Source organism: Marmota flaviventris, chromosome 14, assembly GCF_047511675.1.
Source record: "Marmota flaviventris isolate mMarFla1 chromosome 14, mMarFla1.hap1, whole genome shotgun sequence".
Classification (NCBI taxonomy): Eukaryota; Metazoa; Chordata; class Mammalia; order Rodentia; family Sciuridae; genus Marmota; species Marmota flaviventris.
In genome coordinates, this window is record NC_092511.1 from 25,524,723 (window position 1) to 25,549,955 (window position 25,233).

At 41.0% G+C, this 25,233-nt stretch overlaps 1 protein-coding gene across 6 annotated transcripts in view; it reads left to right on the forward strand.

Moving 5' to 3' along the window:
* Ltbp1 (latent transforming growth factor beta binding protein 1) overlaps positions 1-25,233 on the forward strand; it is a 401,517-nt gene that overhangs the window by 156,654 nt on the left and 219,630 nt on the right. For 4 of the 6 annotated variants that reach the window (XM_027933415.2, XM_071601479.1, XM_071601480.1 and 1 more), the window contains exon 5: positions 7,722-7,889. In XM_027933415.2, coding sequence (XP_027789216.2) covers positions 7,722-7,889 — 168 coding nt within the window. Of the gene's footprint in view, positions 1-7,495; positions 7,890-25,233 lie in introns of those variants that run through there. The other 2 variants (XM_027933416.2, XM_027933418.2) reach the window with 1 other exon arrangement.

Genomic DNA, 25,233 nt, shown 5'->3' on the forward strand with positions numbered 1-25,233 from the left:
TTGGTAGTAAGTAATTGTTTTTCTTTTGAAAAAATGCTTGAGAAATTGCTATTTCCTGTTGTTTACTCCATTATTCTCTTTGGCTCATTTAATATAAAAACTGTTTTACTTTTTAAAAGTATCATTGGCTTTTTTTGGGGTAATTTTTTTAATGATTCAGGGAAAAAATATGTTTTGTAATGATTGAGGGGTTTCCAAGTCCTAATGCTTTGTGCTTTTCCTTGATCTGAGATGTTAGTGATTTAAATATTTCTATATTTCTCTTTAACACACACACAGAGACACACACCACACACATACACACAATTTCATTTTTGTACTGGGGATCGAACCCAAGGGTGCTTTGCCACTGAGCTACATCCCCAGTCCTTTTTATTTTGAGTCAGGGTTTAAGTCACTGAGAATCTCACTAAGTTACTAAGGTCTCCTCAAAGTTGTGATCCTCCTATCTCGGCCTCCTGAGTGGCTGGGATTACAGGCTTGTGCCACCATGTCTGGCACAAATGTGTTTTGAAGCTAAAGCTTTCATAGGACAGTTCTTTTCTTTCTTTTAAAAAAATATTTATTTTTTAGTTGTAGATGGACACAACACAATGCCTTTATTTTTATGTGGTGCTGAGGATCGAACCCGGGTCCCGCCCATGCTAGGGGAGCGCTCTACCACTGAGCCACAACCCCAGCCCCCAAGAGAGTTCTTTTCTTTTAACTGTATTACCAGTTACCCTATAGATAAATGTTAGTATTTATTTAGTTTTCTGTCTGTGAAGTATATTCACTCCCTTCATTATTAGTCTTTGAATTCTTTACTGTGAGATGCTTGTCCTCATCAAATTTATGTTTTTATGTTAATAATAAAAATTACATAAACAAGAAATGTAAAGCAGGATAAGGGTCGGGAACGTGGGGAGGTGTTGCAGTTTAACTTGGTTGGCAAGGAAAGGCTTCCCGAATAATGTGACGTTTCTGAGAATTTGAAGGAGGCATGGGAGGAAGCTTTGTGTATTTGGAGAAGAATATTCTAGCAGAGGGAACAACAAGGCTTGAGGCAGGAATGTGCATGTGTTTCGGGAGTAGCAGGGAAGCCAGAGTGGAGGGCTGGGAGGGCTGTAGGAGATGAGGTCTTGGAGGTCACAGGGGCCAGTTGGTGGGAAGCCCCAAAGATTGTCATGAGGCCTTTGGATTCTTCCATCTTGGCTGAGATACTAAGCCACGGGAAGGAGGAGGGCTACAGTCTGACATACATGAGTGCCATATGGAGGAGAGGCTCCAGGAGGGCATAGGTGGAGGCAGGGAGTCCAGTTAGCAGACTGTTGAAATAATCCAGATAAAAGAAGATGGTGGGGGCTGTGGCTCAGTGGTAAAGCACTTGCCTCGCACGGATGAGGCTTTGGGTTCGATCCTCAGCACCACATAAAAATAAATAAATAAAGATATTGTGTCCATATACAACTAAAAAAAAAAAAAAGATGGTGCATTGCACAAAGGCATTTGCTATGGAGCTGCTGAGAAATTGTCGTCTTCTGGAAAAGAGCCAATGTGATTTTCTGTTGTACTGATTGCAAGATGATGAAAAAAGGTGGTGAGGGGGGCAAGAAAAGACTTGGGGAAGACTTGAAGAGGAACACATTTGGACTTGGGTACAGGAATGAATCAGAGCTTCATTTGCATATGTTTTGTTTGAGGTGTCCATTAGATACCTACCTCACAAAGTCCCATAAGCATGTTACATGTGCGTATGTGTGTACGCATATATGGTATACATGTACACACATATATGCACATACCTATTTATAGATCCTCCAGTACATGTAGGGACAGACATATATATAAGGTAGAGAGTGGTCCAGGTTAGAGTTATACATTTACTATACAGATGTCTACTAGTGGTATTGGAATCATGAGATAGGACAGGATGATATCATCAAGAAAGCCAGTTTAGAAAAGAGAAGGCTACAAAGAGTTCAAGGTCCTTTCTTACAAGGAGATGTGAAAGAGCCACAAGAGAGTAGGGTAACCTAGAAGCCGGGAGAAGAATATGTGACACAAAGCAGAATGTTTTGCTATGTCAAGTATGCTGAAATCTTGAAAAAGAGAGAACCAGAAAGTTTGCCATTGGATTTGGAGGCCTGGAGACTATGCTGACCTTCCTAAGGGCCGCTCTAGTAAAGTTGGGCAGAGAAACACTGGCTGCAGCTGGTTCTGGACAGACTGGGAGGGGTGGTGGTGGAGACAGCTAGTATAGATAGCTTCTTTGAGGAGTGTTGCCGTGAGAACAGAGAAGTGGAGCATTCTGTGCAGTAGACTGGAACGGGGTATTCTTTAAAGATGGAAGCTGTCCAGGACGTCTGCATGCTAACAGGAATGACTGGAGAAGTCTCTGAGCAGGCACAAGCAGAAGGAGTGTAGTGCCTGGTAGAGGAGGGTGTCCCTCAGTAGGACCAGGTCCTTCATCAGGAGGAAGGCAGACCCACCACAGGACAGATCAACAGATGGGTGTGTCTTGTAGCTTCTGTTTTCTCAGTGAAGCAACAGGTGAGGTCATGGTTGAGAGTGTGAGATTAGGTAGCTGTTGCACATCTCGGAGATATTTTGGGGCTATATTTGCATTTTAAAGCACGGTGTACATTTGATAATTGCTTTTGATGAGCAATAAACACTTCCTTAAGAAATTTAGAATGTAGCCAGAAATGTATTCTTAAATTAGATTTAATATAGCCTTGTCTTTGCCTGACTATAAGACTCTCTCCTTAAATGTGTACCAATGAAAGAAAATTGTATATGTATGTGTGAGAGAGAGACAAGTAGTGACATTAAGTTCCCTCTAGTGACTGTTATAGGAGAAAAAGCTGAGCTGTCTTTCACCTGGATTTATATCACCTGCAGTCCTGGAGATCTCATCTGAGGTTCCCTCTGGGAGGGTTTTCTAGACTAGGGCAGTTCATTGAAGCCATAGATCTGATATTTATTTTTATTTACATACTACTTTTCCTGAGGAGCTTGGAGGACTCTGTGAACATCCTTGTGATAGTCCGAGAGGAGTTAAGCAAGTCTTGAGAGCTGAACAATAAAGTCTTGTTATTCTAAGCATTGTTTAAAACTATTATGATTTATCCCTCAAAGAATTCTTGGCCTTGGGGCAAACGATGGACTACAAGTGGGAGCATGAGCTATTAGCTCAGTTTCCCTCACACCCAGAACGTGTGACCTGTGCTGAATCAGCTTGGAGGTCTCTTTAAACTGGCCGCTGCTAATGGGCAGGGTGATGGCTCTCCGCCACAGAGAGGCTGCCTCTTCCCGGAGGACGTTGCCCTTGTCTGTTGGTCCCTGCTGTTTGAGTTGGATGAATGCTAATGTGCTGTCGCAGCGTTCTGGAGGAGGCTGTATTTGTTCATGACATCTGATGTGAGTCTTGAACTTATTATATTTATGTCGTTGGCTGCCTTCGCTCTGGTCACATCTTGGTCTAATGACTGAGAGATGGCAACTGTACACTTTTCTAGACTGAATTCTATTTGCAAGAACAATTTTCATATTTTTGGATTTTTCTTTCATTAACGATTGTGCAGCAAAAATGAAAAAAAAATTTAAAAATATCTTGGGAAGGTATCAACTTTACTGCCATCCCGTTCGCCATTCACTCTGCATATCTGTGGTTTGTTTTAAGCCATGTGCCAGTGCCTCTTCTTGGAGGTATAAATTCACACAGGGCCTGGCAGAAGCTGCAGACAGGATGTTGACTCTTGAGTGTCTCTGACTGACGGACTAGGAGGCCCCCTTGGAGGTGCTACATGGCTCCAGGCAATCTATGTTTCTAGCCAAGGTCTCTAAAACCCAAGGTTTTAAAGTGCTTGCTTAAGATTTCTGGGGCTGATTTACCTACAAGAATCTAAAAATTACATTTTTTTCTTTCAGAGAGACCAAGCATGAAAGCTGTCCGATGGTTTTCACGTTAACTCCTGACTGGCCTAACTTTTGCTCCTCGGATTTGTAATTTCTAATCAGCCAGGTGGGGCCCCTAGCAAGGGCCTTCTACCATTGGTTACTCCTGGGGTTGTCTCCTCACTGGTGAAGCAGGGCCTTAGACTAGAATGACCTCTAGCATCCTGTGAGTCCCCTGATCTCTGTGGGGTTTGGCAACCACCCTTGACCCATGGACACCTTCAGATCACCTCATTTATTCCTTGTGTGTTGGTTTCTATATGCAAGACACCAGAGGTCCTTGAGTGTCGGCTTATACAAAGCATTCAAGGAATATCCTCTTCCTCATTCTTCAATGGCCTCTGGAGGAGACTTTAGTGAATTCCTGTTAGACTCTTAAAAGATGACTAGTATTGTATTCAGCTTGTCATGTGAGGAATTTGAAGTTCAGAGCAGTGGGCCTTAGTTTTGTGCACTTAAATAAAACTTAAATTCTTTACACCAAGCCCTAGTTAGGAGGAAATGATTTTAAGAAATAGGAATGGAAGAATGTATTTTCTAATCTATTTAATAATTACAGAGATCCAGTTAGAGATCTAAATGACAATTGTTAATTTTACTGTCCTTTACTACTGATTTTGAAAAGCTTGCCATGGGAACCTAAAGCTAATTATGAAGAGTTAAATGCTTCATGAAGAAACAAGAGGATCTGCCAGAAATACAGGTGTCTGTCTTAGAATTAGATTGCTTTATAGCAGAATGCTTGTAAAACACAAGGGAAAATATAAAATGTGCCTTCCGCTTCTAAGAAGATGTGAAGATTGTAAAAATCAGAATTAAGTCATATGAAACTGTCTCTGCTCTTTGAAAATGCAGACCATTCCATGCCAAAATAATATTCTTTTGGCAAAGAAATACAAGTTTTTAAAAACAATAGCCCCAAGAATCTCAAGTGCCTATAAAGTGACTACTGTAGCTGAGAGGTGAAACTGGAATCCTGGTTCAGAGCCTGCTTTCTTTGGATGTCTCAGTTTCCCCAAGTGGGCATAGTTTAGGTGACAGGGCATCTGTATGGCAGCTGCTGGTGCTATGAGTTAATGCCAGAGAAGACAAAATTGTTGGCAGACGGCTTCTAATTTCATTGTTGTGCCAAGGCCATAAGAAATAGAAGTTTATGTTCTTTTGAAGTGGGAAGATGTCATATTCCCCCCACCCCCTTGGGCTTCACACACTTGTACACACAGAGCATCCTCAAGATGTTTATTAATCATAGTCTGACAACACAGAGCCTAAGCTGATTTGTTTGTGCTACTGTTAAAAAAAAAAAAATTGAACTAGTAAAATTTGCCTGGTTTTGGGAACAGTATTTTATTGCATTAAAAAATTTCTAAGGTAATAATTATAGATAATTTGAAATGTCATATAAGCATTAAAAGCAGTGGGCAGCAAACTGTGTTTCTTTAAATAAAGGCTTATTAGAACTCAGCCACACCCATTAATTTGCATATTGCTTTTAACAGGCTGCTCTCCAGTCACCAAAGCAGAGTTGAATAGTTGCAACAGTGTCCTTTTAGCCTGAAGTGCTAAAATATTTATTATTTGGCCCTTTCTAGAAAAGGTTTGCTAACCTGTGAGTTAAAAAGCCTTGGAAGATGTTCCTGTTGGGGGCCATTTTGCAAGGTGCTTAAGTCCTGTTTGGCCACTAGAATATGTTTCCCCACTTCAGACAACCCTTCTTGATCCCCAGAGTTATATTCACAGGGGAAGGAGAAACTTCTTTTGGAAAATTAGCAGAAAAGAATGGACGGAATTTTTCCTCTGGAGGAACCATTTTAAGAGTGCCAGCCCAGCCAGTGGCTTCAACTCCCTCTGACTTTAGCCTTCTTTGATTATGTGGCAGTTGTCTTTGACTATTTGAAGGGCTGTCACGTGGAAGAGGTGTTAGCTTGTGAGACTGTGAGGAACTACATTAGAATGAATGGGTGCAATGTTACTTACTGTGAGAAAGTCTTTCAGCTCGAGGAAGAATCACACTTGCTAGGAGCCCCTGTACCAAGAATGTGGTTTAGTGGGTAATGAACTCCCTGTCATGAGAGAGATTCAAATAAAGGCTGATCACTTGGTACATAGAACATGTACAGTGGATACAAAATGGTTGTGCCCGAAAAGTTCTGAGTCCCTACTCCAACCTTGAAATTCTAATGGCTTCTTTGGTTCAAGTTTTGTTTCCAGGCTCAGATTGTAACCACGGTTTAATTGGTTGTGGGTCTCTAGAGGCATCTTGGATGGTTTTCTGAAAATGTAATACTGGCCAAACCAGAGGAGTACCCAGGGGGAGAAACTTTTCTGGGGGGCAGAGATGGCAATGGAAAGGTTGGCCTGGAGCCAGTCTCCCCTTGGGCCACTGTAGGAACAGAGTGGCAGCAGGAAGGGTGCTATTTGTCACCAGACCTAAAGCCTCACGCCGACATCTTTGCTTTCTGCTTAGGTCCCAGGAAAGAGGAAGGCCTACGCTGGGGGCATATTACACACATGGAAGTTGAAACAGGGCTTTTGTATTGCAGCCTTCCAGGGCTTAGATTGGGACCTGAGTGTGAAGGGCAGGTCTGGGTGAAGTCATTCAGTGTCTTGTGATGCTGCTGTGCTCCTGTAGTATGAAAGCAGCCATAGACAGTAATATAGGAATGAATGAGCGTGACCGTGTTCAAATAAAACTTTATTTACAAAAATAGACAGTGGACTCAGTTTGGCCCCCTGGACCAATAGCTTGCTGATTTCTGATAGAGACTTTGAACATCAGAGCTGGCTAGAAAATGTCAGCTCTGATTAATTCCTTCATGTTTTGGAGAAAAGGGAAATGACATGTCCAAAGTCACACCAAGGTTGAGCCAAGATGACAAGCCAGAATGTATTTTTAGTTGAGTGCCGATTTTGGGATGCTGTGCTACCAAATGCTATGGTTAGGTTATAGCATTTGGTGTTGAAGAGAGGACCTTGTGAGAGAAAGCAATACCTGCTTCAGGTACGTTGTGAATAACAGTTTTGAGAGCTGAAGGATGGTATTTTACCGGAGGCAACCTTCTATCCCTCAGACCTGTCCTAACTTTTTCTTAGATGGGTTCTGTTCACAGGAAAACAAAATATATGTTGCATAAATTCACAGGGAGAAATAACACCCCAGAGTTGTGAAAAAGCAATGGGCTCCCGCAGCTGCGTCACAGGATTTGATCACTTCAGCTGAGAGTGCCAGGAGATTTGAGACAGATGTTTTCAGACATGCCGCATGCCTAAAACATTTCCAGGGGTCGGACTGCAAAAAGTGACTTAATAAGTGGAGAAACAGGGAAAGTATGCAAGTTGAGGATACAAGAGTTTATTCACCACTAGGTGCGTGGCCAACCTCTTTGCATTACATCTGCCTGTCAGGGTTGGCTCTTTAATCTCTCGTGCCCTCGGTATTGCTCTTTGTCTGCCCATGAATAAAGTGCAGCATTGTGGTTAGTAATCCCACTCCAGTGACTCGACTTCAAATGTGGTTTTGGAGTGCATCCCAGAGTTCTGTTTGCTAAGCTCCCTACTCCTGTTTCAGAGACACCACTGGATACAGAGCAGCGAACACTGAAGGCTTCCCTCTTCCTTAAACCTGTCGGGTTGTGGGCTCTCTCTTTCCCCCTCTTGCTGCTCCGTTCTTTTCTTTTCTTTTTTTTTTTCCCCCTCATTTTTTTTTTAAGCCTTCCAAGGCAAGTTCATGGATACTAAGCTGATGTGTTTGTTGTTCTTTTTCTCCCTGCCTCCGCTCCTAGTGAGTAACCACACTGGCCGCATCAAGGTGGTCTTTACTCCGAGCATCTGTAAAGTGACCTGCACCAAGGGCAGCTGTCAGAACAGCTGCGAGAAGGGGAACACCACCACTCTCATTAGTGAGAATGGCCATGCTGCCGACACCCTGACGGCCACGAACTTCCGAGTGGGTGAGTTCCTCCACGGTCCCTGACTGTCCTTCCCGAACAGAGTTTTATGAGATTGTAGCACTTAGACACCCTTGCATTCACACTGCCTGCCCGAACATGTTTCTGTCTACGAGTACAAATAAGCTTCTTTCACTAGGTCTGTTGAATTACTTTCGGAATAATTGCTAACCTGACTTTTGGTTTCTTAGAGAGATGGCAACTAGGATATTTCCCCTTACTGCTTAGCATTTCCCCAGCCATGTGGTGATGGGGATCTATAGAGGAGAACAGAAGGGCATAGGCTTTAGACTGAGACCCCCAATGCACAATTTGTAACTGCTCAGCTGCAAATTTTATCAGCTCCTTGCTAAACAGAATGGGCATTAAATTTGACGAATGCACAATTTGGAAGGTGGTGATGAAATTTAGAATTTCACTTTATGAGTAACCAGCCTCTTTTAAAAAAACTTTTTAAAAATTGTCAAAAACCTGTGCTTTGGTTGTAGAAAAAGGGATACAGGCTGGCATCCTTTGCCACGTTTCTGCTTTATATCATGAGACTGAATTATAAATTGATAAATTGATGGATCTGAGGGAGGAGATACTAGTGGAGTATGGCCAGCACTGAACAACAGTAAATTAATTTAAATATGAACTGGTAGTGACCGACTGCAACAGAAGCTTTTTGTGTCTTTGTAAATTTTTGTTTTTTACTTTTTCGTAAATGGAGAAGGTACTGCGGTCTACTGAAAGCTGTCATAGTGCCATGTTGTCATGCAATACAGTATTTTTGTCACAGAAAAAAAATGTCTTTTATTATTTTTTGACCAATTATGGTTTGTCATATGTACTCACATAATCACAGACACCCACGTTACTTTACGAGTTACTCACAAGAATAACCCAAATGTCAGACAGATAATAACACTGGCTAGATCTAGTCTTTTTATGGAATATTGCTGTTTAGTCTTGGGACTGTTTGTCTTGGGGGGGGGAGTGAAGGAAAGGGGGTGTCTATTTCAAACTGATTTCCATCAAGACAAAATACAAAGGGCAGCTCCAAGCTTATGAGCTCTTTTGATTATTCTTCTGCTGTATTGCGAATCCTAATCCTTAGGAGGCGGAAGCAATATTCTCGTTCGTCTGTACTTGGAAAAAGCATGTGCCCCTGGATACGATTTAAGAAGGGTATTGTGACTTTCCTGGCTATGATAGGCGTACTTTGGACATATTTTAAGAAGAATTTAGCCGTTAGATGCCAAATGGCATATTATGCTTAGCAGGGCAGGGAGCCGAGTCTAATGGGAAGTGTTGAACTGACGATCAGGAAACGGGGCTCTGGTCCTGGTCCTGGTCCTGCTGCTCACAGCTCACCCACAGGGCATTCCAGTTGATATTTCTGGGCCTTGGGTTTTCTCATCCATAAAATTATTTAGTGACCTCTAAAATTCAGTCTGCCTCTGAGAGCTTATGGCTTTTTATAAGCAATAAGTAATAATAAGTAATAATGCCTTTTTTTTTTTGGAGGGTTATAGACTAGGAGAGGAAGGGATAAGGTAATTCCTAATAGGTTATTCTGAGCTTAGTGGCTACCCCCCTTTTCTTGGTTGTCTTTCTCACTCACTCACTCACTGCTTCCTCTCATCCACCACCGCCAACTGTGTCTGCTTTTTCTTGTCTTTATGGTGTGTCTTTACAGTAGCAGCGGCAGAGCAGTCCAATGGGTGGTAATTTTTTGGCTTACAGTGTATTCATTCTGAAACTAAATATTTGAAGGCTTTGAGAAACAGAGGAAGTCTGCTTGTTAAAACACGGTGCACACTTTCCTCTCTGGCATCCAACCAGATGTTTAGGAGCAGAATACACACAGCCTATTCAAAACACAAAGTGGAGCAAAATTATTCACAAAAAGCATTTTCAAAAGCAGAACTCAGCCTTCCACAAAAGGATTGGCGGAGCAGTTTGGTTTTTTTAAGAAATGTTTTATTGCAACTTTAAAAGTTAACTTAAAAAAAAAAAAACCCGTTTACAATATGTTGTTTCACAATGGGAATCGTGGGAAGCATTTCATTCATATCCTGAACTATTTCCCTCTCCTGTTTATATTTTTGTTCAAATATTAGATAGTTGGAGGGACAAGTTTTGTGATTTTTATTTGCTGTAGAATGATAATTTTGTCAAAGTTACAGATCGTGATCATTCAAAGATTCAGAAAAACTTCATTTGTAGGATCATTTTTGGATGAGTTTAGTATGATTTTTCTATTTACAAAGGGTAGTTTTCTAACTCGTTTTTCTTTCTTATATATTTGTTTATAATATGTTACATCTTTTGATAAATAAGATATGTGCAAAGAAGTATAGTTGGAGGCAGATTCAAATTATTATAATTTGTTAGTAACTCTCTTTGGCCGTTGATGTTTAAGGGTTCTAAGGGGTGGCGGCTGGCAAACTTTCTGTACAGGGCCAGTTAGAATACAGTTTAGACTTCGTGCGTCCTGCAGTCGCTGTTGTAACTGCTCACCCTGCCATTGTAGGGAGAAAGCAGCCAGAGACAATAAGCACAAGAACGGGCAGAGCTGTGCTGCCAGAACAGTCGGTGGGCCAGCGTTGGCTGAGTTCTGTCCTTTGCTGACCCCTGCACCAAGGAGTCCAAATAATGCAAGGAAAATCATATGGACTCCTTAGTTAAGGCACCTTAATATTAAGTAATTCATCTTGATAATCAGAACAACAGAAATGATTTTGAACATTTGCAGAGTGATTTACATGTTTTATTTTTGAGGGGGGAGGTGGCATGGATCTTATCGTCACCCATTTTTTCAATATGGAAACTAAGGCACAGAAGGTTAAGTGAGCTGGCCTTAGTTACACAGAGGCACTTAGCTAAGACTAGAACTTAGGGCTTATGGCATCTCTACTTTTCTGCCTGGAGTCTAACCACAATGTGTGGGAGGGATATGTTGAAGGGGCTTATGGAACTGGGTCTTGTTGGAAGGCTGGATGGTGTAAGAGAGAAAAAGCAACTGAATCCAATGGATGTGGGTTCAAATCTTGAATTCATGATGGCCATTGGGTCAGCTCTGTTCCTGTTCTGGGCCTAGGCTCATGCTATTCAGGCACTAATAGATGTACAGAGGTTCTCATGGGCAGAGCCCTCCTTCGCCCATGCTGCTTCTGGGGCATCTTCTGCCCCATAGTGACTGTGCCTGGACTATCTAGATGGGAGAGGCAGCGGGTTCTTCTCTCATGATCCTGAAGTCTAATGGTCTCTGTTCCTTGAGTATTCAGTGGGAGAAACAATAAGTAGAATCTCCACTTAGTGAGACTCTAAAAGTGAGGCCTCAGTGAAGGTGTTTTCCAAGAGAAGTACTCTTCTAGATTAACTCTCTTTCATGAAAGGTGATATGGAGATATTGCTATTATGTACAGAATAGTTATGTTAAATGATATTTCCAAAAAAGCAGACTTCTATTTATAATGATTTTTTTTTCCTCCCCGGCAGTCTGAGCTTGTTTTCTCCCTGTTCTCCTCCTTCCTGGCTTTTTAAGAAATGGAAACATTTCCCCAGTTGGGTGGGCCAGCAGGTTCACCAATATTGTTTTAATGGATTCTTCACATTTCATAGGGATGTAATAAAGATGACCTTCTGGGATTTTTAAGTTGTTGATGAAGTCTAGGTTTCCTCTCACAAGAAGAACATAAGAATTCATGTTATCACAACTAGAGTATTTTAAAGATAATCACACAGTCACTCAGCAAAACTCTTTTTGTAGAGACATAGAAAAACAGTCATGACTTCTGAAATAACACATTTGGTTCATAAGATGCTACTTTCTCTGAGGAATTACCAAGGACTCAAGTTCCATGAGCACCAATTGAATAATTATAAAAACGTATTTGATAGTTTAAAAATTATGTTCCTATGTGTTATTTTATTTGATGAGAGAGGTCAGTGGTAGTATCCATAATTTGCAAATATGAGAACTGAGGCTTTTGTGGCTTGATTAAAGATAACTTTAGGGCTGGGAATGTAGCTCAGTGGTAAAATGCTTGCCTAGCATGCGTAAGGCCCTTTACTGTTTAAGAGCACTTTAAGTTAGTTTTCTTATTCTAATGTTCTGGTGTCTTTGGCTGTCCCACATTACCCCCATGACCATATATTAAGTGATTATATATAAAACATGGTTTAAGATTTTTCATGATAGCCAAGTCATAAATCTGCCTTGAAAGAGCTTATGTTTTGAGGAGGAGATAAAGAGTATATATAAATAGCCCTAAGTCAAGGAAGAAAGCTCCTACCAGGAGCCTGGCAGGGTGGTAACAGTTCCTCCTAGGGAGGATACTTTGAGAGGAGATGAAAGAGCATGCAGTGCTTCTGTTAGTCCACCATGCTGTCCCACCTCCTGAGCACATCATGGTGAGTGAATGCTGTGGCCCAGCCATCGACTACTGAGGACAACTGGAAATATCAGAAAGCCTGAAGTAAAGGTGGATGAGGGATGGGGAAAAAGAGGTAAAGTTGATATGGGAAGGAAGGATTAACCCATTAGAACTGGGCATGGAAAGAGGAAGGTGTAGGTGGTTTGGGGGAATTGAGAGCTGTTATACTTCATAGTAGATGACGGGTCTGGGAGGGTACCTGGAATTTTAAGCTTGGACTCCACTCTTTCAGTACTTAGTAATAAAGTTCCTTGAAAAGGAGATATTGATATGGATTATTTTGAAAAAGGTGAGGTGCCCTCTTGGTGTTTCAGTGGGGAACCAGTTTCCAGACGCTGTTTGAGTGCCCGTTCTAGCCTCCTTCAGCTCTCCTGAGGCTCGTCTGGTGCCCTGCACTGGAAATCTCAGCGATTGCACAGAACCAATTGCCACTGCAATGCTTGAGGAGCACAAGCAGTTCACGTTGTTAAACTCATTCTGTTGGTTATCTTCACAAGGGGGAAGAAAACTTCCTCTAAGCCATGCCTTCGATAAACTGATGTGACAGCTGGAGGTCGGGGAGCATTTAGATTTTTTTTCTGGCAACTTAGTTCAAACACCAGGTCATTCACCTCTGCCTTTCATCATGGTTTGAGGCCCTGGTGTTTATCAAGAAATCAGTGAACATGCTGGTGGGCCACTCCGATTAATTTGTGACTACATTTTACCCTCAATGAATTTCACAGCTGGATCTTATGTATTTTAGAGACAATTTAATATAATACTAAAAGAAAGTAATTTTAGTATTCTATTGCATTAGGGCAATTTAGAATGCCTAAAACTTGTCAAAGAAACTACTCCCAAATATAGTCAGTCTTATCAAATTATTTTTCTAACACCAAGTAGATATAGTAAAACAGAATATTTAGAGCACCCACAAAAGGCTATTGGAACATCCATTCATTTAACATATTTACTAAGCACAAACTATGTGCCAGAGATTGGTTTAGGTATTTGAGATACAGCAGTGAGCCAAATAGATAAAGTCCTTGCTCTCCATTAAAAATGAGATATATATATATATATATATATATATCTGTGACATGGATGAACCTTAAGGATGTTATGATAAGTGAAATGAACCAGTCACAAAAAGACAAATCCTGTGTGATTGCACTCTGTGAGTAGTCAAATTCTTAGAGACAGAAAGTAGGATGGTGGTTGCTGGGGTGGGATTATAGGGAGGGTGGAATGGGGGTTGTGTAATGAGTATGGAGTTTCAGTTTTGTAAGATGAAAATTTTCTAGAGATGGATTGATGCACAGCAATGTGAATGTGCTTTATGCTAAATGAACTGTGCATTCAAAAATGGTGAAGATAGTCCAGTTAGGTTACACGTGTTTTACCACAATCAAAAATTTAAAAAGTAGAAATACGTATGTACACTACTATCAAATGTATGGTACCAAAAATATATTGTAAGAAACATGAAATAATGTCATATGGTAGTGGTAAGTACTATGGAGATGACATCAAGAAAGGGGCTAGACAGGGGGGAGTGTCGGTGGGGGACACAGATTACTATTTTGACAGCTCAGGGAAGCCTCTCTGGTGAGACAGCATTTGAGCAGAGACCTAAGTGAAGTGAGGACAGAGCCCTGTGAAGGAACATCAGCAACTTGATCACTGAACAGTGTGACTGAGCTTTTAATTTTGTCTACACCATGGAGCGTGTCTAAAAGGCGGGTGTTAGGAGCGTCCATTCAGACTTTTCCAGTATGTCATCTTGGGTTAGAATTTATCGATGTGTATCGTATCAGGGAATTGAATTGATAAGATCCATGGATAAGAGCCTTATCCACAGAGGATGGAGGCAAGCAGTTCTTGTCCTTGGGGTGCAAGAAGGAAATCATCCTGGGATTATTGTAGAAGTCTTGGTGATTTATAATAAAGAGATGAAAACAAGCCACCAAACTGTCCCCTCTTTCTCCTACATTCTTTTCACATAAGACAGATCATATGACTTGGGCATGAAGCTTCTTTTAAGGCAGGGAAATAAAATTGTCCTACCTGGGGTGTGTGTGTGTGTGTGTGTGTGTGTGTGTGAGAGAGAGAGAGAGAGAGAGAGAGAGAGAGAGAGAGAGATTGAGACAGAGAGACATGGGAGTGTACTGGGTGGAGGAGAGGTGTGTGGAAAAATGGTTCTGGGGTCAGGAAGGACAAGGCAGGACAGTTGGTTGACTTTAAGAGTGAAAGTCTGGAGAGAACAAAATCCAATTTGGTTGAAGGTAAGGGGTGTCTGGGTGGTGGGCTAAGAAAGTATGTCTGTAGCCAGGACAGTTAATATTTATTTTTTTAATTTAGGTAAAAAAGGGTTCAGCCGTTGGCTAAATCTGAGAGAGAGGCCCATGTGCTAGATTGCCCTTTAAGCCACGCCTGGCCTGCCTCCTGGGAGTGGATGGGGGCTCCTCCAGGGTTGTCTAGGCTAGCCTGGAATAAATAAGCTTTAAAATTTCCTTGGAGGCTAACAGAGTCACAAAGTGTGTACTCTTTCCTGGTCTGTCAGTTTGGGCACATGAAATGCTCTTTGGAAAAGGCCAGACTGGTTGGTGTTAGCATCCAGGCCCCTCCAGGATCAGTGGCTGCTGGCTCCCCAGCCTTTACTTTGGCTGTGTCCCTTTATCCACCTGATGCTGTCTTTCTGCCAAGCTAAGCCTCGGGGATACCAAAGGTCCCTAGTGCTCCAGGCCCTCTATGCCTCTATTCACATGGCTTCCTCTGCCTGGAGGGCACTTTTCCCCACCCACTCTGCCTGGACTGTCACCCACTTTCCTTGTGAGACTCAGGCAAGTGATGATCATGCTACAGAGCCTCATGGTCCTTGTTTGTTACTCTACTGTCTCATCACTGTACTGTACACTGCTAGAGAACAGGGGCCTGTCTACTCCATCTTGGCATTCCCTGAGCCAGAGGGCCTCACTTTGGAGATGCTTAATGGTGGATTTTGTTGACACCAAATTGTAAACGCTGGTGCCTATATCATGCAGGCATGCAGAGACCTCTCTTGCAACGGTTCATCCTTAATTCTCAGACAAGTAAAATCATCATTATTCCCAGAAGGAAAATAATCAATTGAGAAATTTCAGTAGAGTTTAGGGGCACACTGACCACAAGATGCATGATAAAAGGGATCCCTCATAATACTTCACCTGGATGTAAGTTTTTAGCACTGACCATAATGTACTTTCCACTCAGGGCAAGATTCAGTTAGATTTCCATGCCTTGTGTCCAGCTGCTCCTCCAGACATGGAATTCCAGGTCCCACTCCTGCGTCTACTAAAATGCTGACAGTCTTGTAAGGAAGAACCCAAGTTCTGTTTCAAAAAAGTGCAGTTCTCTTTTCTCCCTTTCTTGTTATCCTTCCAATCTTTACCATGTCGTTTGACACTTGGTGGTCTAGCTCAGGTGTGCTCTGGACTGGCTCCAGAACTCTGAGTTGTGATTTCATCTCTCTGATTCTCAATGGCCATGGTGGTAAAATGAATAGGATAAGGGCTGACTTTTCTTAGAAAGAGCCGGCTGTGGGCTCCTTGGATGGATTTGACGACCTTTGTCTTTTTCTGTAGGCAGTCAATCCTCTTAATTTGCAAGCTGTAACTCCTGTGCTGTGGAGTGGAGGCCTGGAGGGTGGAGGCTCGTCCTTGTAGCTTCTGGAGCTTGGATAGGGTCCTTGTAGCTTCTGGAGCTCCTGTGTACCCCAGAGACAGAGGTTCCTTTATTTACTGATTCTGAGAGCACAGTACTGTAAAGAAAGACAGAGAATGTTTCTGTCACTCCTTTACTTTGGCATCTGGTACAAGTGCATGGAATCTCTATACTTGTTTGCATCTAAGCTTCCTCTCGGGAGGTTAGACTTTGCACAGAATACTGTCAGGTGGCATCACCATGTGGCCACGGCAATGCTGTAGCACTGCGTCCTCTCTGCCTTGTATCATGCTCCTCCTCGAGGAGTTCACTTGTGTACACAGGAAGTTCTGTTGCCAAACCTGCTGGCAAGGGTTGGAAGTACTTTTGGAACCCAACGCTGTGGTCAGGAGGAAAAATAATCAACCTGAATAGATGGGGGCATCTCCAGTGATGTGTGATTGTAACATTTAATCCTACTTTGTTCTCTTTACTCTGCTGTCAGTGGTGTATTGACCTCTGGGCTTCGAGCTTAGGGTAAATTTTAAGGAAGCTGGACCTACCAAATAGCTATTGTAATCTCACTTACATGACACAGTATATACCTACAGCATTTGTTGGCATACAAGTGGGGCCTGATTTTGCACCTAGCGGATATGTCCGATATTGGTACCAACGTTTAACTCTCAAGGTATGTATAGATTTTTTTCCAAGTGGGGAAGGAAGAATGAATTTGTGTGTTGTTGGAAAAACCTCCTGGAACTAACATCACAGATGATGTGAAAATGTTTCTAGGGCAGCCACACAATCATCTTTAGGCTAAGCAGTCCAGGAAAATAAAATAACTACCAAATGGGGGAAGAATAACGTTAGGAAGTTGGAGATTCGTTCTCCCAAGTTATATCACAAGTGAAAGAAATTAGAGGAGCCAGATGCCCCTCCGTTGCCAATTTCATGCAATGCTGTCATTGATACACTTATTAAAACTCAGTGTTTCTACGTACTGGAAGGGTCTGGGCTTAAGGAACGGTTTACTGCTCAACGTCGTTATCTTGAATCTAGACGCATGCAATCATGACTGAAAAAATTGGCCCGTCTGCAGCGTTGGCTCCTCCAAAGATTCGGTGGGAAAACAACAACGACAACGACAACTTTTGTACACTAATGAGAGGTTTCTTCACTCTGAGACCAGACTTCAGATGCCCATCAGATTCAATGAGAATTTGTTCTGGATTACAGAGACTTTCTAAGTTTTCCTAAACTCGGTTTAATTTTCATCAGATTTTTTTCCTGGAAGAGGTAAAAGGGAAACGACATGAAAGTCTCTGGCAGGGAGGAAAGCCGACCACTGCCCTTTTCCTGGCAAATCAGGAAGTGCACTCGAGAACATTCTTAGCTAAAACCTTATTTAGCAAGAATTAAAATGTGTCACTTTTTGCCACTGCATTGTCCCTTTCTGAAGAAAGGGTGATTTATGAGCCCTCTGGATCTTCTTGTGGTATTAATAACATCTTGAGCCAGCTGTTTTATTGGGTGTACACAGAGGGTAATTAGAAACATCTGAAAATTCCATGATGTGCCCAGAAAATCATGCCATTGTATGGAATAGGGGAAAAAAAAATAACATTCATGCCTAACTTGTGTACTTGGTAAATAGATGAATCCACATTCAACATTTACTTTTGTTCTATACCATTTTCCAAAAAAGAAGCTAAATCTTCAGGTTGAAAATGTCCTTTCATTGAAATACACTCACTGCAAAAATCATGGCCTTATTTGGTAAAAGACTTCTGACTCGGCTGTTCTTACAGTAATTACTGTTTCCCTTCTGTCAAACTTCATCACATTATAGATGGTTTTCTGCCAGAAGAAGAGTTTCTTCCTTTTACCTGGCAGGTTCTTGAAAATCTTAGAATTCTGAGGGATCTCATTTAAGAAAACTAACTCTTAAAAAATATACTGTACCAGGGACTCCTCGTGTCCATTTTGGCTAATAGTTGATCTTAGAAGCCGGGTAGGGACGCCGGACCTTAGGTTCCACGTTTGCTGGTTTTTTTTTTGAAATTTGATCAGCTCCAGTGGTGGTTGTGCTGGAAGTCTGTGGGTCTGCAGCAATAACGGCAGCTGAGTCAGGGCCTGATTTAGACCCCTCCTTCCCTGCTTCCCTCCCTCAAGACAAAATTGAGACAAGAAAACCTAACAATCTGGTGGTGGCTGGTGAATGGTTTGCTTTTATCTTCATTTCCTAACAAGTCCTTCTAAGAAGTCAGTGTTGAGTCCAACTGATGCACCCCAGGCAGATGTGGGCAGGGTTCAAGTGGGAGGCCTCTCGTATCTTTCAACCTGCCTCCCTTCGCACATCCTCACTGGGCAGGCTGTTGTGGTTCTCTCTGATCATTTGAGTAGGATTCCTCATTCATCATAGAGAAAGAGCTGTAGCCAGTTGTGTTTTGCTAGAGGTTCTGGGTGACCTGCATTTCTAACAATCTCCCAGGGGATGCGATGTGACTTGCCTGTGGGTTGTCCTTTGAGTCAGGAATGTCTAAAATATTAATCGTGAAGAATAATGGTTTCAAAAAGATACATTATTGTCATGAATTCATGATTACTTATTGAGTTCTCTATATGAACCTAATACTATTAGGAAATGATTTTATAATAGCCAGAAGAGAATCATATAATCGAAATATGTCCACTTTTTGCAAATTTCCTTTTTCTGTTCCTGTCTTTCTTACAGCTGAGATTTCCTCACCCTGCCAGGTAGCCTTTTGGGCACAGCACCACCAGAATAGCTCAAGCCTTTGGTGGCCTCATGCATCTTTACCACACCAAATGCTGACAGTGCTGGCTGCCCTGTCTCTTCACCCTACTATTCATCTTGCTTCAGTGTGCCGGCTTCAGAATTTTTCCCAAGACAGTCAGAAAGTCTCTTTGTTCACCTTGAATTCCAACAGACATGTGTCAAGCTCTCCAAAGAATTTTTCACCTTCTCTGCTGTAGCAGAACAACCTAATTTCTATGGCCCAGCCAGTATCCTAGGAAGGGAAGTGACGATGACCTCCTTTTGTCCTCAGCTCTGGGATGTAGCCCAAAGAGTTCCCTTGTCTTTACAGCATTCAGTGAGACATCACTGCCTGTGTGAGGTGCTCTGACTTGGAAGGATGATGCTGTTGGTTTACAGATATTTGAGTTTTTCCAGGAGATCCAGAAGGGGACATATTGTTTGCATATTCTCATCCTTTGTGTTCAAGTCTTGCTTGGGATTAATAGTAAGCATTTCAACAATGTATGAATGAATATACAGTCTTTAATTTGAGATAAGGGCTTTTTGGACTAATACCAATTAATCCAAACCTGTTACAAAGCCATTGTCTTTTCTGATATCAAATCTCTATGCTGAACTTGCCTGCTTGAAGTGTCCCGATTTTGACCCAGGAACATGAGAGAACCTTGAACACACAGCAGTTGAATTAACAGAAAATAAAAGAGTGAAGGTGAATTCATGAGCTAGTGTAGTAGAGCTGAAACTTCTTCCCTGTGCCACCCAAACCCTACTGCCTTCCTTCACCTTATTCTGGCTGCTTCCGCTTTCCCACTCAGGCTCTTGATAACTAGATTCTGTCTCTCATTCCTGATTCTCATTCTCTTTTCTATCACCTGCCTCCACAAACATGTCTAGAGCTGAGTGCCAGCTCCCTCTGTCACTCTGAAATGTCCAGTTCACACCTATAATGCACATGGGAAGAGGAAGAACTGTATAGAATAATGTTTTTCAATCTGGGGAAGTTTTGTACCCCCACCCCCAGGAGAAACATTTGGCAACTCCAAGACACATTTTTGGTTGTCCAGACTGGGGTGGGATGGGGAGGTGCTCCTGGCATCTAAGGGGTGGTAGAGGCCAGGGATCTAAACAGCTTAATAATTCATGGACATTCCTTATAGCAAAGAATTATCTGGGTCCTAAAAGTTAAGAGTGGCAAAGTGGAGAAACCCTGCTCAGAGGATTGCCATTTTTCTTTGTGGACATCTTAGACCCTCTCTGACATTTTGTACAGGTCCATAAAAAACCCTCCCTTTTAGCCTCAAGTGATTTCTGTAAAACAGAACGGCCTGCATTTTGTACTCTTTCAGGCGTGGCCCTCAAATTCCCAGCTTGCCTTTACCCATCCTTGTACTTGAGTACAAGCAAACTAAGCTGGGGCTCCTGGAGGCTTGATTTACATTTCACAACATACAGCTCATGGATTTCCAAGGATGCAAGGCAGAGATGGTATGGGATTCAGGGTCACTCAACCAGCTGGCTTGATTGACTTTTACTACAGGTTTTCTCTGGACATTGAAGCTAGAAATAACAAATGGGAAAACAGAACAGAAGGTGTCTTTTGGATACTGTAGAAGTGCTTGTATAATAGAAACCACTTTTCAACACTTAGCGCTGCTACTGTGGACGCTCACGTGCAACACGTATGAGCTATGGTTGCTGCAATAGGAGAGAATGCTGAGTGTGTTTATTTGAACGATAGCATCATTGCATGATTAAATAAACCTAGCACCTTGGGAGGGTATGGTTTTGTTATTTCTAACCCAAACATCTTCACACATGCCGTTCGAAGGGTCATTTTGCCAAGTTTGAAAGAGGGAAAAAAAAAATCCAAGCTTTAAAAGTCTGACTTTTAGCTTGTTGAAAAACAAAATCTTCTTGAGGGGAAAGGGAAAAATAATACAAGGGGGAGAAATGAATGACAGTAGAGGGGGTAGAGAGAGAAGAGGGGAGGGGAGGGGAGGGGAGGGGGGATAGTAGAGGATAGGAAAGGCAGCAGAATACAACAGACACTAGTATGGCAATATGTAAATCAATGGATGTGTAACTGGTGTGATTCTGCAATCTGTATACGGGGTAAAAATGGGAGTTCATAACCCACTTGAATCAAAGTGTGAAATATGATATATTAAGAACTATGTAATGTTTTGAACAACCAACAATAAAAATTTTAAAAAAAGAAAATAATTATTGAAAATAATAATAATAATTATTATTGAAAATAACCCTCAGAGTTAGGACAGGACTGTAAATGATGTTTTATAATTAGAGTTAGAATAACTAGTGGATGAGAACTTGATCCCTTATTTCTTAAAATCAGCTATGGAGCTGGCTGGATTGTTAAATATTACTATTGTTAAAACATTAGTGACAATCAGAACAAATGGCAGACATGGTAATCATCATTTCAGAACACCTTCATTTGTTTAGTCATATTAAATAGGAAAAACAGTATGTATTTTGAAAGTGTTTTAGAATTTGGGTATCTATATATCCATAACAAAAGGACTGCTCAACACTATAAGTACCACCATTTAACTAGAAAGAAAAAGTATTTATCAAATTATCTCTAAAATAACATTAATTGCAGTTACCAAAGGTGAGCCACCATATCCTTAAGCATTCACTCTCTCCACCCCTTAGTTCCTTATGACCTGTGAATATAAAGTGTGTATATATGTGTGTATATATGTGTATATATATATATATATATATATATATATATATATATATATATATATATATATATATATGCTCAATAATATGTAGCTTTGGTAGCTTATCACAATCTGCTGAGGTGAGAGGAAATACCTTAGAACTAATGACTGAACTCTGATAGTCTATGTGCTTTCAATAAAGTTCAAGAAAAGCTTAAAAAAAAAAATCTTCTTTGGGGCCAAAACTCTCTAGGTTCTCTGGACAATGATGTATATCCTGTTCTTAAAGCATTTATTTTTGGACTGAGTATCGGCCCTGGAGAGCAAGGAAAAGACATTGCCCCCACCTGCTCACAGCCTCGTGGAGCAAATTTTCCTTATGTTTTGGTCATCTTGCCCAGGAAACTTGGAATTTTCACAATTGTGTCTTTTGTGCCTTTTACTTGAATGAAATGCCTGTTGTTAATTCTGTCAATAGGAGAAGATTATATTTTATTGCTTATAAGACACCAAACCCACAATTTACAAAGGTTTCTCCTGCCCCAATTATCTGTTTTTTGAAAGTTGCGGTAAAATATACATGATATGAAATTCATCATTTTAAAAGTATACTTCTCAGTGGATGTGAGTACGTTTCACAGTGTGGTACAGCTAGCTCACAACCGATTTGCAGGATTTCGTCATCTGAAATAGAACCCACACCCACTAAATGAAAAGTCCCCATTCCTCTCACTCCAAGTCCCTGGTAGCCTCTCTTCTACTTCCTTTCTCTTATGAATTGGAGTATTCTGAGTGATTCACATAAGTAGAATCATACAGTATTTATCTCTTGATAGTTAGCTTATGTGACTTAGCAAAATGATTTCAAGGTTCCTTCGTATTGCAGCCTGTTCCAGATTTTCCTTTTTAAAGCTGAATAATCCAGTCTGTGAATATACGACCTTTTTATCTATTCATCCATCAATGGACATTTGGATTGTTTCCGTCTTTCGACCACTATAGATCATGCTGCTATGAAAGTTGGTATACAAGTATCTGTTTGAGTCCCTGCCTTGAATTATTTTGGGCTTACATGTTGAACATCCTTGACCTGAAAATCTGAAATCTGAAATGCTCCAAAATCTAAGACTTTTTAAGCACCAACGTGACATGCAAAAAGTTGTGGATTTTGGAACATATCAGATTTTCAGGTTAGGGATTCTCAAACAGTAAAACCTATGCAAATATGAAAAAAAAAAGCTTCTGGAATCTGAAACATTTCCCAAGCATTTTGGATTTTTTGGATAAGGGATATTCAACCTGTACCTAGAAGTGGAATTTCTGGCTCATATGCTAATTCTGTGCATAACCTTTTGAGGAACTATCAACCTGTTTCCATAGAGGCTGTACCATTTTACTTCCCCATTGGCCTTGCTCTAGAGATCCTCTTATTTATTTATTTATTAAGGAATATCCTTCCTAGTGGGTATAAAGTGGTAATTCATGGCTGCATTTCTGATTTGTATTTTTCTAATGATCAAGGATGTTGGGCCTCTTCATGTGCTTATTAGCCATTTATATGTGTTCTTTGGAGAAATGTCTGTTAGGTCTTTTGCTGAGTCATGAATGGGTTTGTTGTAGTTGATTTTTTAAAGACTGGAATTTCCATTTAGCAAGCCACAAATTACAGCATTATCTCAGGCTGATATTGTTGTTAATCTTTTGGGAGATTTGAGTTCTGGTCCAGTCACTTGGATAAGACTCATTTTTGAGTCTTAATTTCTTCATCTATAGAAGGAGGAGTTCAGGGACTAGAGGTTCGAGATCCCTGGAAATCCTAAAATTCTATTTCGTTACTAATATCAAACCCATCTAGGAGGAACACGATAGAGTGTAAATGGGATTAGACTATCCTCCGTGTGCTTTACTCTGAAAACACTGTGATTTCTAAGCATGTACAGTGTGTTCCCTTTTGTACTTTTTTTTGGCTCTGCCTTCCACTTTGAATCAAAGGATGATTTTATTCAACTCTAATGATAAACGGTGTGGTGATGTGTTGTCGGCCTGTCAAGTTTGATCAGAAAACTAAAGACCTTGAAACATTTGACTAGCGTACAAATGACTCTCAATTTTTCTTGCTTAGTTTTAAAAATCCAAGTTCTCAGAAGAGTTTGGCCAGAAACAGAATGACTCCATGGTGGCCCGAAGGAAGCACAGCTTGTTTGGAGTGGGATGAAAGGATGGGGTTGGGCTGGGCCAGGAAGGTTGGAGAGCGCTGAGTTGCTTTGTTTTTTTTTTTTTTTTAAAGAAAACTGAAATGAGAACCTGCATGCCATAGAATGTGCTAGCTCGGGTCCTTTTACAAACTTCGGCACATGGATGGTTCAAGAGTGAATATCTGAGCTGAAACAATTTAAATGACCTCACTAGAGGAAAAAGTCATAAGCCAATTTTAAACTTAAGGAAAATAGTTTTTATAGTAATTGAAGAGGTTATTTTTCTGATACATATTCGAGTTCATTTATCTGTGGCCAGTTCCCAGGATTGTCTTTATTTACTTGGATTAGCAGTTCCTTGAATGTGTTTTCTTTGGGTAGATTTAAGGAAAAGGCTGACAGGCAGGCTTCCACTGCAGTCCAGGTGTGGTGTTTACCACCACCCTCCTCCCTGGAGGGAGTGGCTCCCTTTCCCAGGAGGACACTGGAGGGTGGAAGAGAGAGAGGTTGGGTTCCACTCTTGGTCCCTCCTGCAGTGTCTCTGGAGTTCTTTGTGTCCTTCTCTCAAGGTCACAGCTGCAGTTGGGGATGCTGTTCCTGCCAGCTCTCAGCTTTGCCATTCAGAGTTTTCACGGTGAGTTTCCCAGAACTGCCACTGTACCTACGTCAAGAGCCTCTGTCTTAGACATCTTCATTTTCCCCTATTTGAATGTGCCTGCTTCCTGACTGGCCCTTACCTCATATTGAAATTACAGTCGCTTATACCTGAAGGTAGTATTCTGTAAAAAGTTGATTTGTATGTCATATTAAAAAGACAAAATTAAAAAAAAAAAGACAAAATTAACAGGTTTTTTTTTTTTTTTTTGAAATACATAATACATGGCACAAAATTTAAACGGGAGAAAAGATTTTACTATAGACTGAAAAGTAGAATTTCCTCCTGTTTCTATCCTCTCTAAATACCTTGTCTTTCCTAGAAGCAAAGAGTCTTTCCAAATTCTGTGTCTTCTCCTGGAATCTGAATGTACTGGTGTGTGTATGTGTGTGTGTGTGTGTGTGTGACATCATGGAAATTGCTAGAATATTTTATTTATTGCACTGTGCTTTGTTCACTTAACAATACAAATCACTGCGAATAAATCTGCCTTGCTCTTTTTAAAGGCTCCATAATATTCCATTTAGGTATGTATTAGAAACTGTTAACCTGGGTGAGTTATTGGACATTTGTCTTTTCAACTTTTGCCGTTACCCACACTGCTGTCAGTAGTGAATGTTTTAGTAAATCCTTGTAAATATCTAAGGATTAATTCTTACCAAAGGGTAGGTACATATTTAATTTTAACAGATATTTGTCAGATTATCTATATGAAGATATTTACCAATTTTTCTGTATACAAGTGGAACTAATTAACATTTTCAACACGACATGAGATTGTCTCTACCACCATACTCTTTCCATATAGATTATTAGACATTTTGATTTCTGACTCTCTGATAGGTTGGAGTGTGAATTTGCATTTTGCTTGCAGATGAGATTGTCCTTTCTTGTGTCTTAAACAGAGTTTCTCAGTCTGAGCATGGTGCACA